Below are 16,880 nucleotides of genomic sequence, written 5' to 3' on the forward strand. Positions count from 1 at the left end.
TTTTTATATTGGGATTTTATCTTGTGAACCATCCTGAGACCTTCGGGTATAGGGCGGTATACTACTACTACTACTACTACTACTACTAATAATAATAATAATAATAATACAGGGGTCCCTTTACCTTTACCTTTTTACCTCGGCTTTTGAACGTAATCCATTCTGGAAGACCATTTGAGTTCCAAAACGTTTGAAAACTCAAAACTCAGTATCGAAGCCTCAATACAGAAAACTCAATACAGAAGCCGTGCAGCATGTTCAACTTCTGAGGCGAGTTCGAAAACTGAAAAGTTCGTCAACGGAGACGTTCGAAAACCGAGGTACCACTGTAATCTGTGGATGCTACTTCTCTGGTGACACAATGATCAGAGAACAAATCTGCCACTGCTATATATGAGGGTAAGTTTTTCAGGAAGAGTCCTGCGCCAGCCTCTGATTGGAGGAGGCTAAGGCGGGGGTGGATTTGCTGCGGCAGCCAGGACTGTCCCCATGCTAGCAGAATGCAGGCTGCGGTTTACTGACACAGATGCAGAAATGCAGGACCTCCTCACCTGAGCGGTCGGCCCACCGCTTCCTTCGCTGCTCTTCAGCTTCTTTTTTGGCTGAGCGACCTGCGGAGCAGCTTCAGCAGCCGTGTTCCCCTTCAATACCCGGAAGAGGTACAGGGACCCACTAAAAGCAGAGCGATACGCAAGAGAAGGGTCAGGGAGAACCGTATGTATCATGCCATGCTGCACCAGCTCAGAAATCTCTTTTAGGTTCAGAACCTCCGCGAACCTCAGCTTTCCATTTTCAAAAGCAAGTTTCTAGACCTTATTACGGCTGAGAGGATAGGCTTGTGGGTGAGAAATGCCAGGCAGGGGGTAGGGATAGGTTTCTAGTGGCAAGGAGTTGGGGTTTCAGCACCTAGTATAATACACATGTCTTTCTTTCTCTTAGGGCTAAGGGAAACACAGTTAGAAAAGGACTACAGAAGATTACTCCAATATACGACTACAACGAGGAGACTGCACAAAGATGGAAAGCCCTGCCCACTATAGATGAATGACTGGTAAAATTATTGGATCTGGCTGAGATGGCAAAGTTAACATGTTTAATTAAGAGAAAAATCGTTAGTGACATCTGTTAAGGATTGGAAACTCCACCTCACCCCCCCGCCCAGTTAAATGCTTTATTGGTTTTAAAAACTATGTAACATAAGTAATCAACGGGGGGGGGGGGGGATATAAACAAACATTCATTCCAAAGTTGGTGCTTGTTGTATGTAACAATTTGTAGACTGGAAACTTCTTATGGGCTTTTTGAGTGAAAATGAACTGGCAATATCGGGATTTGAGGATTAAAATAATACTGGTTTATAGAAGACCGAATGGTTGGATTTGTAAGGAATGAATATTATACATCGCTGCAGAAGAGAGCCGGAAGTCCTTTTACTCTTTTCAATTTTTCTTTAGTTTTTTCCTTTATTTTATTTTTCTCTCCCTTTCTCCCCCCCCCCCTTCCCTTTTCTAGCCTTTTCTTCTTTCTGACTTTTTTCTTTTTTAGACTAAGTACCTAACAGGCGTCTCCACACATACACATGTTCAAGTAGCACATGACCGTGTATACGCATGTCGCCAGGAAATAAATGAAACAAATCAACTTAAACTGCAAAAAGGGCACTGATGGTCTGAAAAGAGCAGAAAAATGGTGTGGAAGGAGCCAAGCACTTTGAGGTACCAGTCTACCTCTGAATCACAGCCAGGCACTTTGGGGTACCAGTCTACCTTGCCGTCATTTCCACACAGTTGTCCAGTGGTGACAAAGACTGAGAGCCGCCACTGCCACCATTCATGCCAGTTTGGTAAGTGCTTCTGGTTTTTAAAAGGGTTTGCAGAGGTTTAGAGGGAGTTTGCAGGCTTTTTGGATGGTGTTCCCCGCTATTAAGCGATTACACTATACGTAAGTGGGGAGATGCCTGTACTGGGCTACTGGTGTAGCAGAATGAATTATGCAAAACAAAACACATTTAATTTGCATAATTTATACACCTGCCAGGTCTATATGGGAGAAGACATTCTCTTAGAGCCCTGTACAGGGAAGCTTTTTAACGTTTAATGTTTTAATATGTTGCTATACATGTTGGAAACCGCCCAGAGTGGCTGGGGCAACCCAGTCAGATGAACAGGGTACAAATTAATAATTATAGGTAAAGGGACCCCTGACCATTAGGTCCAGTCGTGACTGACTCTGGGGTTGCAGCGCTCATCTCGCTTTACTGGCCAAGGGAGCCGGCGTACAGCTTCAGGGTCATGTGGCCAGCATGACTAAGCCGCTTCTGGTGAACCAGAGCAGCGCACGGAAATGCCGTTTACCTTCCCACAGGAGCGGTACCTATTTATCTACTTGCACTTTGACGTGCTTTCGAACTGCTAGGTTGGGCAGGAGCAGGGACCAAGCAACGGGAGCTCACCCCGTCGCGGGGATTCGAACCGCCGACCTTCTGATCAGCAAGTCCTAGGCTCTGTGGTTTAACCCACAGCGCCACCCGCGTCCCATTAATAATTATAATAGTAATAAATGAAGAAGATACCTCTGCAGATTTCCTCCAAAACCGTGAGAACTAGGAACCTGCTTTCAGTCTTTTAAACTTAGAAAAACGGGTTTTGCTTTTCATTGAAAATCTCAGGGTTCCAGACTCCTTTCAACTGCAGCGTTAAATGAGAAGATAAAGAGTGTGTGTGTGTGTGCGCGCGTGCGTGCGTGCGTGCATGCGTGTGTCTTAAACCCACACACCTGCCCAAACGACCCACCTGAAGCAGTAAAGGGCAACAGAGGAGTCGCTCTGCTTACAAGCTCTTTTCACCAGAGTCTCCAGCTGAGCGTGCAGTTCTTCCCGGATGGGGGCCACATTTTTGCAGTACTGCTTGGATCTACATAGGTGGTTCCTGAAAGCCAAGGGAATGATTCCGTTCCTGTTTTATTCATAATTTGTATACTGCACTTTCCCCCCACACCTAAAGTGTTCCAGCAGCTCAGCTACCTAAAAACATTCAAAATGCTGACTTGAGAGCACGGCTGGACAATTTTGAACCATCAATAGGAACAAACTATAGACCTGAACACTCTCTCTTTGCAGCAGACCCTGGTATAGAGTCACATCCATCTACATTTTTCTTGGGGTTGACCCATCCAAGTTAACGGACTCAAGTTAGTTTCAACGGGTCTACTCTGAGTAGGACTGGCATTGGATACACAATGTTTCACATCCAGGGGTCTGCCTGAAAAATAAAATCTTCCTCCCGTGCCACGTGGACTGAATCCACATCAAGATGCAGACAGGCAAACACGAGGTCTGCAACTCCCAGTTCGTTTTGCACTTCTAGATAAAAATGTAGCAAAAGTACTTGAAATAAACTCCAGCACAGCAAATCTTCCATTTCAACACCTGGTGAAAACCTTTCTATTCGTCAGACGTACATAGGCAATGAGGAATACGTATTTTCGCTGATGTCTGTTTTTGTGTCTGTGTGTTGTTGCTGTTTTAATTTTTTATTTTGACAAAGTAATAATCATAAATAATCAAGAATAAAAATGTGCTCCCCCACCGAGACCGTTCCATCCAACCTCCCAAAATTTCACCTCTTGCAATGGTTTGACCCCTTTCAGTTTGTACAAATTCTACAAACACTCTCCATATTTCCTCAAAACCATTTCTCCTGCATATTCACCTTCTTACCTTAATGACACGTTAATTTATCATTAATAGCTATATCCCACACCTCTTTATACCATTTTTCCATTTTAATTCTGCTTGCCCCTTCCACTTCCTAGCTATAATAATGTGATGTCTGTTTTTAACTTCTTATGTGGTTTTTACTGTACGTATTAAGTTCTTGTAAACCGCTTTGGGGTTTGTCAGTAGCGGTATATATAGAATCACAGAATCCTAGACTTGGAAGGGACCTGGGGGGGTGTCAACTAGTCGAACCCCCTGGAATGCAGGAACCTCTTGCCCAATGTGGGGCTCAAACCCACAACCCCGAGATTAAGAGTCTTCTGTTCTACCGCCTGAGCTATCTAAATTGAAATAGCAAATAAGAAACCTCGCCACAAACTCACGTGAAGATATCGGCCGTCTTCCGGAGGTAGTCTTGCTCCTGCTTGTCGGACTCGCTGCTCATGCTCTGCTCAATCACGGAGAGGAGCGGGTCGATGATGGTGAACACGAGGGGGTTCTCAGGCTGCTTCGACAGAAACACCTCGACCAGATCTAGAACCTGGAAATGTGAAGGACAGAAGGGAGATGTGTCAGACTCAGGCCAACACAAGCTTTCCAGAGACAGAGAACAATAATAATAAAATAATAAAATTTTATTTATATCCCGCTGTGGCGTTTGCCTCCTAGGATGGGTCATAAGGAAAGGGTTAAAATAGGTGTGATGTGATTGGCCAGTGAGAATGCAAGGGGGGAATAAAAGTTAGAGTGGGAGGTTTTGAAAGTTAGTTGAGGTTTGCGTGTTGAGAGTTGAGTTGGTTGAGGTTGAGAGTTGAGGCTTGGGAGTTGAAGAAGGAAGAGGGAGGTTTAGGTGTGGGTTGGTAGAGTTGTATTGTGAGAGAGTGAGAGGAATTGTTAGGTGGAGTCAGACAGATAGTTGGGAATAATCAGTTTGGAGTTGTTAGGAACTAAGAATAAGAAACTGACAAGAGAAAAATTAACTGGAACCATAAGCTTGTTCCTGCATTTAAAAATAAACTTGATTATTTGTTTATGTCAACAACTGACTGGACTCCGTGTGTCCCCGTGAGATTCCGTGGCAGCGGAAAAAGCAATCGCAGTGGCGGCACAGGGTCAATAGACCGTCAAACATCCGTGGGCCCTGTGTGTGATCGCCACACCCGCCCTCCCCAGCTGAAGCCGGGCTCAGAGCGGCTAACAACAGCAAAAATAATACAACATTCTAAAATCAGTTCAAATCAAGTTAATGGCAACCATTGGGCTAGAGTTCTGTGAGGGTTGCCAAAGGAGGGGGTCAGGCTGTGCCCTGGGCCAAAGGCCTGGTGGAACAGCTCTGTCTTGCAGGCCCTGCGGAAAGATGTCAAGTCCTGCAGGATCCTAGTCTCTTGTGATAAGAGCATTCCGCCAGACTGGAGCCACAGCCGAGAAAGCCCTGGCTCTAGTTGAGGCCAGCCTAACCTCTCTGTGGCCCGGGACCTCCAAGATGTTTTTGTTGGAAGACCGTAAGGTCCTCCGTGGGACATACCAGGAGAGGCGGTCCCGTAGGTATGAGGGTCCTAGGCCATATAGGGCTTTAAAGGTTAAAACCAGCACCTTAAACCTGATCCTGTACTCCACCGGGAGCCAGTGCAGCTGGTATAGCACCGGGTGAATCGTAAGGAGTCTCGCTGCGGCATTCTGCACCCGCTGGAGTTTCTGGGTCAGTCTCAAGGGCAGCCCCACGTAGAGCGAGTTACAATAATCCAGTCTGGAGGTGACCGTCGCGTGGATCACGGTGGCTAGGTCAGGGCGAGAGAGGTAAGGGGCCAACTGCTTAGCTTGGCGGAGATGAAACAAGGAAGGGATGCACATGCAAGAAGTCTAGGACTGGGCTGACAGGAATGACTACAGTATATGGGGACAGGACAGCCCATCTGTCCACCTGGACCAACACTGCTTGCTCTAACCGGCAGCTCTCCAGGGTCTTGAGAAAGGGCGTTCCTATAACCGCTACCGTGGTAAGAGCAGGGGCAGGGAAAATTGGTCATCCAGAGGGCCACACTCTATTCTGAGAAACCTTCCAAGGGCCACATGCCACTTGGTGGGCGGGGCCAGAAGCAAAGGTGGGTGGGGCAATGCAAATAAGATGTTGCCTTTTGCAGAGCAAGCTGGTTTCTACAAACACACGCACCACTGTCAAGAGTTATCAGAGTTGAAGGACACAATGGAGCCAGGGGGGAAACTACCTTGAGTGTAGCCTGGCAAGTTTCCTGAGAGCCACATCTGATCCCCGGTCCTGGGGCACCCCACCCAATTTAACCACATAGATGTGGCTGCAGGACGGTCCCTTTGTTCTCCCAACTCCCACTAAGCTTTAGTGCAACTCACATTGCAAATTGAGCAAAGTGACTTATGCTCAGAAGGAATCCCAGTTTTTAATGGGCCTCACTCCCAGGTAAGTGAGTATAAGATCGCAGCCTAAAATAGTCTGCAAAAGGGCTCCTCCACTGCCATCTCTCAAGGCCTCCATCATGTTGGTAAAGAACGAGACTTTCCCTCTTCTCCCTCCCTGATCCACTTATTTTTTCAGGGAACATCAAGGAAGAGACCTGTGTAACTCAGAAACTAGCTCAGTATTTGGCTCTACTGCTCCACTTTGGATTCTTGCCAGCAAACAGTATTTCACATGCTGAAAAACTGTTTCCCAAGCTTATGCTGACCCCTGGAGGCCACAATTAAAACAATCCCAAACCCAACTGCATCCTCTCATCCTCAGATCCAGCCAGAGGGATGGACAGCAGTTCTAAATTAAAAACGGTATGTGCCGTAAGTTGTACATCAAAACAAAAATAGATACTGTCCCCTTCCAAGAGCATAAAGGTCTGCAAATCTCCTGTGGTTTTACTGCTCAGCTGCTGTTATATCTATGTACTGGTTTACGGTGGTGCTATTTTTATGTTTTGCTGTTTCTTACATGGCTCCAAGAGAATCTTGCGCCTTGAAAGGTGGGGTGAAAATGTTTAAATCAGTGGTTTTCAACCAGAGTGCTACGGCACCCTGGGGTGCCTTGAATGGTGGTCAGGGGTGCCGTGGGCGACACTGGCCTGAGTCCCTCTTTCCTTCCCTCCCTCCTTGGATGCCCTCTTGCATCTGTGCCTCCCAAAGGCTTGCACGGCTGTTTGTTGCAGCAGCCCTGGATACAAGCCCCCCAGGTGAATGGTGCCTCTGGGGTTGGCCAGGGGGTGCTGGTTGCCAGGAGCTAAGGCAGCCTTGGAGTAAGCAAGCAGGTGAGTGGGGAAGCCCAGTCAGCCAGGCCACCAGCCTTTGCTGTTGGGAATGGACAGATAAGTGGGAGACCGGGCAGGCAGGCAGGCAGGCGCTGTGCTGGCCTTCCTTGTGCTTGCTGTGTGCAGGGCATGCCTGGAAGCTAAGTGCCCAGTGCTGAAGCCTTTACACCATGCAGGCCCAGCAGCACCCGCTGCTGCCACTGCAGCCTCCCAAGGTGAGGTGCCAGCCTCACGTTCATCTTTGGCCAGTTAGGCCACTAGGACTGGGGGCATCTTCTTCCAAGGCCCCTGTGGGGCAGTGTAAGGAGGCAGCTCAGAGACCAGGGACAGAAGAAGCAGCTGCCCAGAGGACTCCCAAGGAGAGGGGAGAGGAGAGGAGGCTGAGGGAACCCTCCACAAGGGAGGGTGTTTGAAAAAGGGTGAGAGGCTGCCAGCTCTGCAGGCAAAGGGTGACACAACTGGGCTCCTGAGCCCTGCAGAAAGAATGTACAGTGGTACCTCGGGTTACAGACGCTTCAGGTTACAGACTCCGCCAACCCAGAAATAGTGCCTCGGGTTAAGAACCTTGCTTCAGGATGAGAACAGAAATTGTGCTCTGGCAGCGCAGTGGCAGCGGGAGGCCCCATTAGCTAAAATGGTACCTCAGGTTAAGAACAGTTTCAGGTTAAGAACGGACCTCCAGAACGAATTAAGTTCTTAACCTGAGGTACCACTGTAGTTGGTCAAGGGAGCCATGGACTCAGAAAGGTTGAAAACCTCTGGTTAAAATAATAATAAAAACTCATGCTTCAAAGACTGCTTTTGGCTATCGGCTTCAGAACAAGTCAGATAAAAAACCCAGGATCCTAACCCATGGTTTGAAGGTTATTATGATTAGAGTAATTTTAACCCATCTTTCAATGCAATGTTTTCTAGATGCAGGCTGAAAACACACCCAGGGGCAACGAATCCATTTTTATTTCATTTTTATCTCTGCTTAAGTTACTGGGAGGCAGCAATCTGAACCAGCTCTCAATGGCTTTGCATTTATTGTGATTTCAAAGGCTTTCTCTCACCTGGGGCCAACACCTCATCTCCTCCTACCTTGATCTTGAATTCCCGGCGTAATATTTTCTCCTTGCGCATCTTTTCCTTCTCGTCCTTCTTGGCTTGTATGCGCTTCTTCTGCTCGGCAAAGAGGGCCGACAGGTTCTCGTCGAGGGACATCATGGTTTCGTCATCAACGTCCTCGTCGCTGTCATCGCCACCCTGGGATTTTTAAATATTAAAAATGTGTGTGTGTTTTAAAGTTTTGTACCCAGTGCTGGTCTTATGCCACTGTTTGGGTTGTATCTAACTAAGTTCGACCCAGAGTAGAAACACTGGAACTGACAGATTGGGGTCAGTAAAGTCCAACCAGTTTTAGTGGGTCAACTCCAGGAAGGACAACCCAATGGGTTTCCAAGCTGGAGAATTCAGCTTTCTTCCCCACAGAACTCAGGGTTCCCTCAGCGCAGAAGACAGGGCCGCATTATTTGGCCCAGAGATGAAAAGAAGCCCCTACCAGAGAAGAATGGCAGATCAAGTTGGTGGACTATGCCAAAATGGCTAAAATGACCGGAAGAATCAGAAATCAGGAAGACCAAAATTTTAATAAGGGGAATGGGGGAAATTTATAACTCATCTTGAAGACCATTGTAAACCGTTAAAATCGTTAGTGGGATTGGAATATCACTTGTAGTTTAATGGTGCATTCTGGATACAAAGGAGATGGATCATCATAAAAGATGCAGGAAGAAATGATTAATAATAGGACCCACAAAGGGGAGGATGGAAGTCCAGGAGATTCCTTGGAATCTTGTTTTTATGATCTATGTTTGATATATGACTGTAAAATTTTAATCTGAAAAACCAAATAAATATTTTTTTTAAAAAAAACACAACAATAACAAGACATTGCCACATTGCTAAACCTTCCACACCTCGCCCTCACCTCCTGTGACACTTACCAGTGCATTCCCAGCTTGCAGAACTCCTTGCAGCATGGCGCGGAATTTCTCGTCGGCCTCAACGTTCTCGTCTTCGTTATCCGTCTCCGAAGCCTCCTTTTCATCCCCTTCACTCTCATCATCCTCAGAGCTGTCGTCTTCTTCAGAAGAACTCTCCTCACCATCATCCTCTTCGCTCTGCCGACAAAGAGGAAGATTCAACTCAGTTTATCGGGAATCCAAGACTTGGCAAATCTCTGTCCTTAGCAAAATCCTGCATCAAGCTAAAAGCACTCAAAATCGCTCCTTTTGCCATTCGGTCTTATTTTATATGCAAATACAGCGGCTCAGGAACGTCAGAAGGCTTAGCCTGAAGTCGCAACTGCCGTTCCCCACCTTTTACACTGTTTATTAGACACAGTCCTAAAATGCGAAGGGGGAAAGTGGCCTTAGTGACATTCCAGGGCTAAATGCACTATTATAACAAATTCGGTAGCAGTTACCACATCTTCCGGCAAAGATTTCTTCTTTTGAGTTTCTTCCATCACGACGACAGCGTTCTCTTCATCCTGGTCGTGCTGTGGGTCGAGAACCTTGAGGAGAAATATATATATATATATTTGCACATATACGTACAGGTGGTCAGTACAGACGCTCAAACCTAAGTTGCAGGCGGCATATTGACAAAGATGTGCCCCTTCTCTCACATGCGCAAAGGAGTGGCTCTCCCAAAGCATGTATTTGCTGCGGCACAGGGCTGCCATGGTCAGTTTGCATTTCTTGGTACAGAAAGTATTGATCTGATGTGTAGAGATCTTTCCTATTCTACTTAATTCAAGAGGGTTCTGAAAGGTGCTCTGTGTGTAAGAAACAAGCAGAAGGTTCGTGATGTTTGGGTTATACCTTCAGAGAAGCTGAGTACAGCTGCTTTAAACTGGTTCTCTTCTCTTTTTCTGGCTGACCATAAAAGTAAGGTGAGAAGGAGCCTGGGTTTCACTTTCTCTTTCTACCTCTCTTCCTTCTGGTGTGGTCTTCTGTGCAGCGATCCCTCTTGCTGTTCTGGCTTCTGGGATTCAGAATATTTTTTTTCTTGTTTTCCTTCTTTTCCTCCTCCAAAAACTAGGTGTGTCTTATAGGGCGAAAAGTACGGTATTTTCGGGTTGCGCTCCGCGGCGACCCGGAAGTAATGGAGAGTGTTACTTTTGGGTTTTGCCACTCGTGCATGCACAGACGGTCAAAATGACATCACGTGCATGCGCGGAAGCGGCGAAACACAACCTGTGCACGCGCAGACGCGTCTTACCTTCTATTCAGGATGCGAACGGAACTCCGGAACGGATCCCATTCGCATCCCGAGATACCACTGTATAGTGTTAAGGTTTAGTCATTATAAGTTATTGTAAGTTAAGTCAAGTCTGCTGAAACTGGATTTCTTATGGACAGTGCCAATCCTGAATGTATTTGTGACCAAATGTGTTTATGTTTTTACTCTGCTGACTATACGTCAGAGTTCTGCTCTGGGTCAATATTGAGTAGAATTCATTGACAGCCATCGTCAAAAGCTGAAGTGTGGAAGCGTTTTTCTACGGGAGTCGAAACCCTGCAGGCCTGAGGGAGGGAGGAGATGCTGGGTTTTGTCAGGAGACTCCTTATTCCTCTCAGAGAGCTGCAATTCCCAGAGCGGTGCAAACTCTGGGAGAATTGTAGCTCTGTGAGAATACGGGTCTCGGCAACCTTAACGCACTACAGTTCCCAGGATTATTTGGGGGGCAGCTGTATCCTAGCGCTTTAAATGAACATGACCCCCACTACACACACATTAACCTCACCCAGCTCTGACTCTCCCCACACTGGGTTGTGGCCCCCAACTGCTTTCCCCCAAGAGCACCCGGCCCCGGAGGGTGGGAATGTCACCGTTCCAGCTCTGGACAGCCACAGGCTACTCACGTCTAGGATGAGCTGCAGGGCGCCCTTCGTCATGTGCTGACAGACGAGCCCAAAGACGCTTTTGCAGACCCGTCGGATGAGGCCGCTGGACTGGGCCAGGAGGGAAAGGAGGACTTCAATGATCACCTCCACCCATTCCGGCTCTTCTTCGCCACCTGAGTGGAGAAAAACACACAGGCAGAGCCTGAATGCCTCCCAGCATGCAATGCAACACTGGCCTGGTCAGCAAATCCAGCCTCCCTTTAATCCTGCCAGCAACAGAGACAAAGAGCTGCACATGGGTGGGCTGGTGGAGGAGGGAACTGGGGTGCAGCACAATCCCTCCTGTGCACCCAAATGCTGTCAACAGCCTTGGCCCTCCAGGTGTTGTTGAACTACAACTCCCATCATGCCTCAGCCATTGCCGACACTTGCAGCAATCTAGAAGGCCAAAGGCTGCCTAGGGCCTACATCCAACCACGATTTACTCAGAATAGACCCACTGATGGACCAAGTTAGTCATGTCCAGGGAGGATAAAAATCAATGATTTATTTATTTTTTTAAATCGATTTTTAAAATGAAAAGTGGTCCAGATATAAACCATTAACTTATTAAACCTCACAATAATTTCATAATTATCTATGTATTTCTAATAGGTAATTTCTATTTCTAATTGGTAATTTTTGATATAACTGTAAAAACTACTCTGAAAATTATTCCAAAAATGAAACCCTCACCTGTTGTAAATACTAAGATTATACCAGCAAGAATGAGTCTTTCTGTAAAAAAAGAGATTTAAATCAAGTCTGACTAGTGATTTAAATCAAATCCACCCTGGTCATGTCTGTTAAAATCAATGGCTCTACTCTTGAGTAGAACTAGCATAGGATCTGGAGGCCCACCAAATAAACAGACAGAAAAAAGAGCAAGTTTTCCCTTTCTTTCTCTGCCTTCACACCTATCCCTATAATCTCCTGTTGTTTATTATATAAATTGATAAATATCAGGCCAGCAACTATGAGAGGCTTATCTACAAGGGTGTGGTGGATAAATCAGGCTGTGAACAGAGACTCACCAGCAACCGCTGTCTTTTTCTTCTTGGGTTTCTCTCCAAAGGCTCTCTGGGTGCAATTCTGCAGGTCGCTCAGAAGGTTCACACACTCTGCAGGAGACTAGAGTGAGGAAGCGAGAGGCAGAGGGAACCAAAAGAGAGAGAAAGAAAAAAGTAGTCAAATGTCGTCATTATCATCGTCCCTATGTTTTTATCCTGTCTTTCTCCAAAGTCCCTCAGGGCAGCATGCAAGGTTGGTTCAAAGTACCGTATGTTTTGCTCTATAAGACTCACTTTTTCCCTCCTAAAAAGTAAGGGGAAATGTGTGTGCGTCTTATGGAGCGAATGCAGGCTGCGCAGCTATCCCAGAAGCCAGAACAGCAAGAGGGATTGCTGTTTTCACTGCGCAGCGATCCCTCTTGCTGTTCTGACTTCTGAGATTCAGAATTTTTTTTTTCTTGTTTTCCTCCTCCAAAAACTAGGTGCGTCTTGTGGTCTGGTGCGTCTTATAGAGCAAAAAATACGGTAGGTTAGGATGGGAGACTTTCTGGTGGGAAAGAGCTTCAGTGTTCCTATGTTCCAGTGGTGCTCCCATTTCCTAAATTGGCATTCCACAGCCCTACCCCGCCAGGCATTTTGCAACCAGGAGCCCAACTCAGGGCATTCTGCAACGACCCTGCAGTTCACTTGCTACAGCTGACACATAATACTTGCTCTGCAATTGTAAGAAACTCATCTTTTGAATTAGTGTGGCAGCACCCACACTTTGGAACTCCCTGCCAATTGACGTCAGACTGGTGTCTTCGTCGTTCTCTTTTCGGCATCTGCTTAAAACCTTTTTTCTGTAGGGAAGTCTATCCACACATGCAGAAGTTACATGTTCTGTTTCTTTTTAGCAACTGATGATTTTAGCCATCCTTTGAATGTATTTAATTATCTGTTTTTTATTGATAATTTTTGTAAACTTCTTAGAGATACTTTTTGAATGATAAAGCAGTGGTTTGCTAAAATAAATAAAAATTGTGCAGGTACAGAAATACACTAGAACGCAAGCTCAAACCCTGCACTTGCAATTCCTGGGTTTGCCTGCTTGTTTTTCAATTTAAAATATATTTTTTTCAATTGATGTGTTCGGTTCTTTGAACATGTTGGCCTTCCATGGGCCAACGAGCATATCCCTGGTCTCTTTCTTCCTGCCAAATCCGCAGGATTGTTTTGTTATACCGTTTGTTGCAAAATACATTGTTCTGTTTACCATTTCCTGCAAAATAGCAATTAATCTTTCCATACTGTGTTCTGATCTGGTTTTATCATGTCACGTTTGTGAGGCATACAGTGAGCAAGCCAATGGATTTTTAAAGAACTAATCATTGAGTGCTGGGACTGCACTCTGAACATGCTCAGAGGCAGGCTTTCCTTCTGCCGTTTCCAGGTATTTAAACAGTAGAGCTCTGGAACTGAAGAGAGAAGATCCTGGGCCTGAACAGATGAGGTTGTTGTGAGGATAATACAGTGGTACCTCGGGTTACATACGCTTCAGGTTACATACATGACTGACAGGAGTTGTGTATTGTATGTATTTCATTTACAGTGATACCTCGGGTTACAGGTACCATACGCTTCAGGTTACAGACTCGCTAACCCAGAAATAGTGCTTCAGGTTAAGTACTTTGCTTCAGGATGAGAACAGAAATCGTGCTCCGGCGGCGCGGCAGGCCCCATTAGCTAAAGTGGTGCTTCAGGTTAAGAACAGTTTCAGGTTAAGTACGGACCTCCGGAACGAATTAAGTACTTAACCCGAGGTACCACTGTAATAGGGAGACAACAATGTACGGTGGTACCTCTGGTTGCGAACAGGATCTGTTCCAGAGGCCCATTTGTAACATGAAAAGAGTGCAACCCGCAGCGGCGCATCTGCGCACGCGCGGGTTCCAATTCGCCGCTTCTGCGCATGCGTGTGACGTCATTTTGCACGTCTGCACATGCGCGAGCAGCCAAACCTGGAAGTAACCCTTTCCGGTACTTCCAGGTCGCCGCGGGTCGTAACCTGAAAGAACGTAACATGAAGCAAACGTAACATGAGGTATGGCTGTACACCACCTTGAGCTCCTTGAGGTGTAAATGCAAGAATATATATTAATAAAAGAGGGGACCCCTGTAACTCGGCCTGAAAGGATGGAGAGTTTGCTCCCCACTTTGGAGAGGCTGCGACTCAGTAGCAGAGCACAGCTTTCCATGTAAAAATATATATTCCCAGATTCAAGCCACAACATCTCCAGGTAAGGCCTGGGAGAGACCCCTGCTTGTGAAACCCTGGAGGGCCACTGCCAGTCAGTGTAGGCAACACTGAACTATATACAGTGGTACCTTGGTTCTCAAACACCTTGGTTCTCAAACACCAAAAACCCAGAAGTGTTCTGGTTTTCAAACCTTTTTCGGAAGCCGAACATCCGATGCGGCTGTCGGCTATTGTTTCCGGGTGCACTACACCAATTAGACGCCACACCTTGGTTTTCAAACATTTCGGAAGTCAAACTGACTTCCGGAACGGATTAAGTTCAAGAACCAAGGTACCACTCTATTTGAAGCTTTTGTTTTTGCTATTTAGTTTGAGTTTTTGTTTTCGAGGCTTTTTCGGTTAATTTGTTTTTGTGACACTGTGGAACCCAGTTCAGCTATTGATTGATTGATTGATTGATTGTGTGACTGCAGAAATGGATAAAAGCCCCCCCCATCCAAACAATGACTATTATCAATGCAGGTAAGAATTATAATTTTTAAAATTTTTATCATCTACAATAATGTATTATTATTTTATACTATAGTACACTGATTATTGCTTACATTTTATGGATCAATGGTCTTGTTAGATAGGGGTTATTTTTAAAAGTCTGGAACGGATTAATCCATTTTGCATTACTTTCTACGGGAAAGCGTGCCTTGGTTTTGGAACACTTTGGCTTTGGAACGGACAAAGTTTGAGAACCAAGGTACCACTGTATACCTGATAGTCTGACCTCATATAAGGCAGTTTCCTACGCCTTTCCCAAGACAAGCCCTGGCAGCCCTTTGCAAAATATCTCTCCCCTTCCATTGTCTTCATCATTATTGGCTCAGGCATTATGGTCACAACCATATTCAAAGCCTCACCCAAAACAGCTGCTTCCAGCGCGCCGGATATTACCTTGAAGAGGTGAATGCCAACTAACAGCAGCAGGTGTTGGAAGGCAGAGGACTTCAGGTTCTGACTTTTCTTCTCTCTCTTCCGCAAGGTTTCCACCGTCTGGAGCATTCTGTGATGGGGAGAGAATGGTCAGACTCTGTGTTAGTTATTTGCTTGCTCCAGCCAACCGAGCTTGGTGAGAAGAGGCCAGTCTAGTCAGACTTTGCACACAGAATGGGGAATGAACCAACTTGTCCCTCCGCCTCGGGTGGTAAAATGGCTTGGGCAGTAGGCAGGCTCCACTGAGAAGAGAGTCCAACCACACCTGGAAGGCCACAGGCTCCCCACCCCGCTCTAAGTGCCTCGTACCTGTCCCAAGCAAGCTTCTCTTCATCGCTAAATGGCACCACAACTGCGACGTGGGCCTGGTGAGAGAGGAGGGCACTGGTGTACTGGACGATGAGGTAGAGCCAGGAGTCCCCGTTGGCGGTCAAGCCGTGAAGGTGCTTCTTCCTCATTTCTTCTGCTTTGGCCGAGTCCCCCAGGGCAGGCATCGTGTTCAAGTGCTGGAGCAAACTGCAGAGAGAGAGAGAGAGCAGCGACTGAACACAGGAACCGCCGTTTGGGATATGCAGAAACGCAAAAAATAGTTACATCAGGCTTCCTCGACAGCTGTCGTTGCTGAATATGAGGACAGACAACGTGAAAGCTTGTCGCTCTAAAGAACTTTTGACATAGAAAGAAAACATTGGTAAGTGAAATAGAGGATAGTTGTACAGTGGTAGCTCAGGTTACATACGCTTCAGGTTACAAACTCCGCTAACCCAAAAATATTACCTCGGGTTAAGAACTTTGCTTCAGGATGAGAACAGAAATCGTGCTCCAGCGGCACGGTAGCAGCAGGAGGCCCCATTAGCTAAAGTGGTACCTCAGGTTAAGAACAGTTTCAGGTTAAGAACGGACCTCCGGAACGAATTAAGTTCTTAACCCGAAGTACCACTGTATGTCCGATAAAGCAGCAGGTATAAGGTAGGAATAAAAACATGGAAGTAAGGGTGGGAAGCCAAAATTTAAGAAAAAACATGTGAAAATCAATTAAAAATTATGTCTTAAAAGAATAACTTTTGACAAGGATGTTAGCTGCAGCCAGGATTTCAATAGCCCAGCAATGTAAAATCTGGAATAAATCCACATCTGTCTTCATCTGGACTTTGGCTATCAAGGAGGGGCAACATACACATGAACTGTGTGTTTCCAGTGAGATGGAAGATCCACAACACTTGTGTGTCATCTGGTGGGGTTTTATTTCCTATGCTTTGGCCTTAGACGCTCAACAAAGGAATATCTAAACAACAACCCTGTTTCTAAAAGGAAGGGTTGAAACAGCCCGCTTGTTCAAGGAGGCCACAGATAACTGAGAGCTCAACCATGTAAGCTAATTCAAAGCCATTTGCCATACATAAACTATCACACACACACATTAAAAGGTGGCATAAACAAAAAATGAAAAACAAAGAAAAATCTAAATGGCAATCTTATTTTTTTTAAAGGGTGGATTAAAACATCCCACCTGGGACGCGGGTGGCGCTGTGGGTAAAACCTCAGCGCCTAGGACTTGCTGATCGCATGGTCGGCGGTTCAAATCCCTGTGGCGGGGTGCGCTCCCGTCGTTAGGTCCCAGCGCCTGCCAACCTAGCAGTTCGAAAGCACCCCCGGGTGCAAGTAGATAAATAGGGACCGCTTACCAGCGGGAAGGTAAACGGCGTTCCGTGTGCTGCGCTGGCTCAC

At 46.2% G+C, this 16,880-nt stretch overlaps 1 protein-coding gene across 1 annotated transcript in view; it reads right to left on the reverse strand.

Moving 5' to 3' along the window:
* The window catches only part of MYBBP1A (MYB binding protein 1a), a 52,617-nt gene that overhangs the window by 21,832 nt on the left and 13,905 nt on the right, over positions 1-16,880 (reverse strand). Inside the window, exons 12-21 of the mRNA XM_081843447.1 lie at positions 15,462-15,668; positions 15,114-15,222; positions 11,954-12,050; positions 10,899-11,053; positions 9,455-9,544; positions 8,973-9,149; positions 8,068-8,232; positions 4,102-4,259; positions 2,793-2,927; positions 552-672 (exon numbers count right to left, since the gene is read on the reverse strand). Of these exons, the coding sequence (XP_081699573.1) occupies positions 552-672; positions 2,793-2,927; positions 4,102-4,259; positions 8,068-8,232; positions 8,973-9,149; positions 9,455-9,544; positions 10,899-11,053; positions 11,954-12,050; positions 15,114-15,222; positions 15,462-15,668 (1,414 nt within the window). The remainder of the gene's footprint in view (positions 1-551; positions 673-2,792; positions 2,928-4,101; positions 4,260-8,067; positions 8,233-8,972; positions 9,150-9,454; positions 9,545-10,898; positions 11,054-11,953; positions 12,051-15,113; positions 15,223-15,461; positions 15,669-16,880) is intronic.

Source organism: Podarcis erhardii (genome assembly GCF_964252035.2).
Source record: "Podarcis erhardii genome assembly, chromosome: 16".
Taxonomy (NCBI): Eukaryota; Metazoa; Chordata; class Lepidosauria; order Squamata; family Lacertidae; genus Podarcis; species Podarcis erhardii.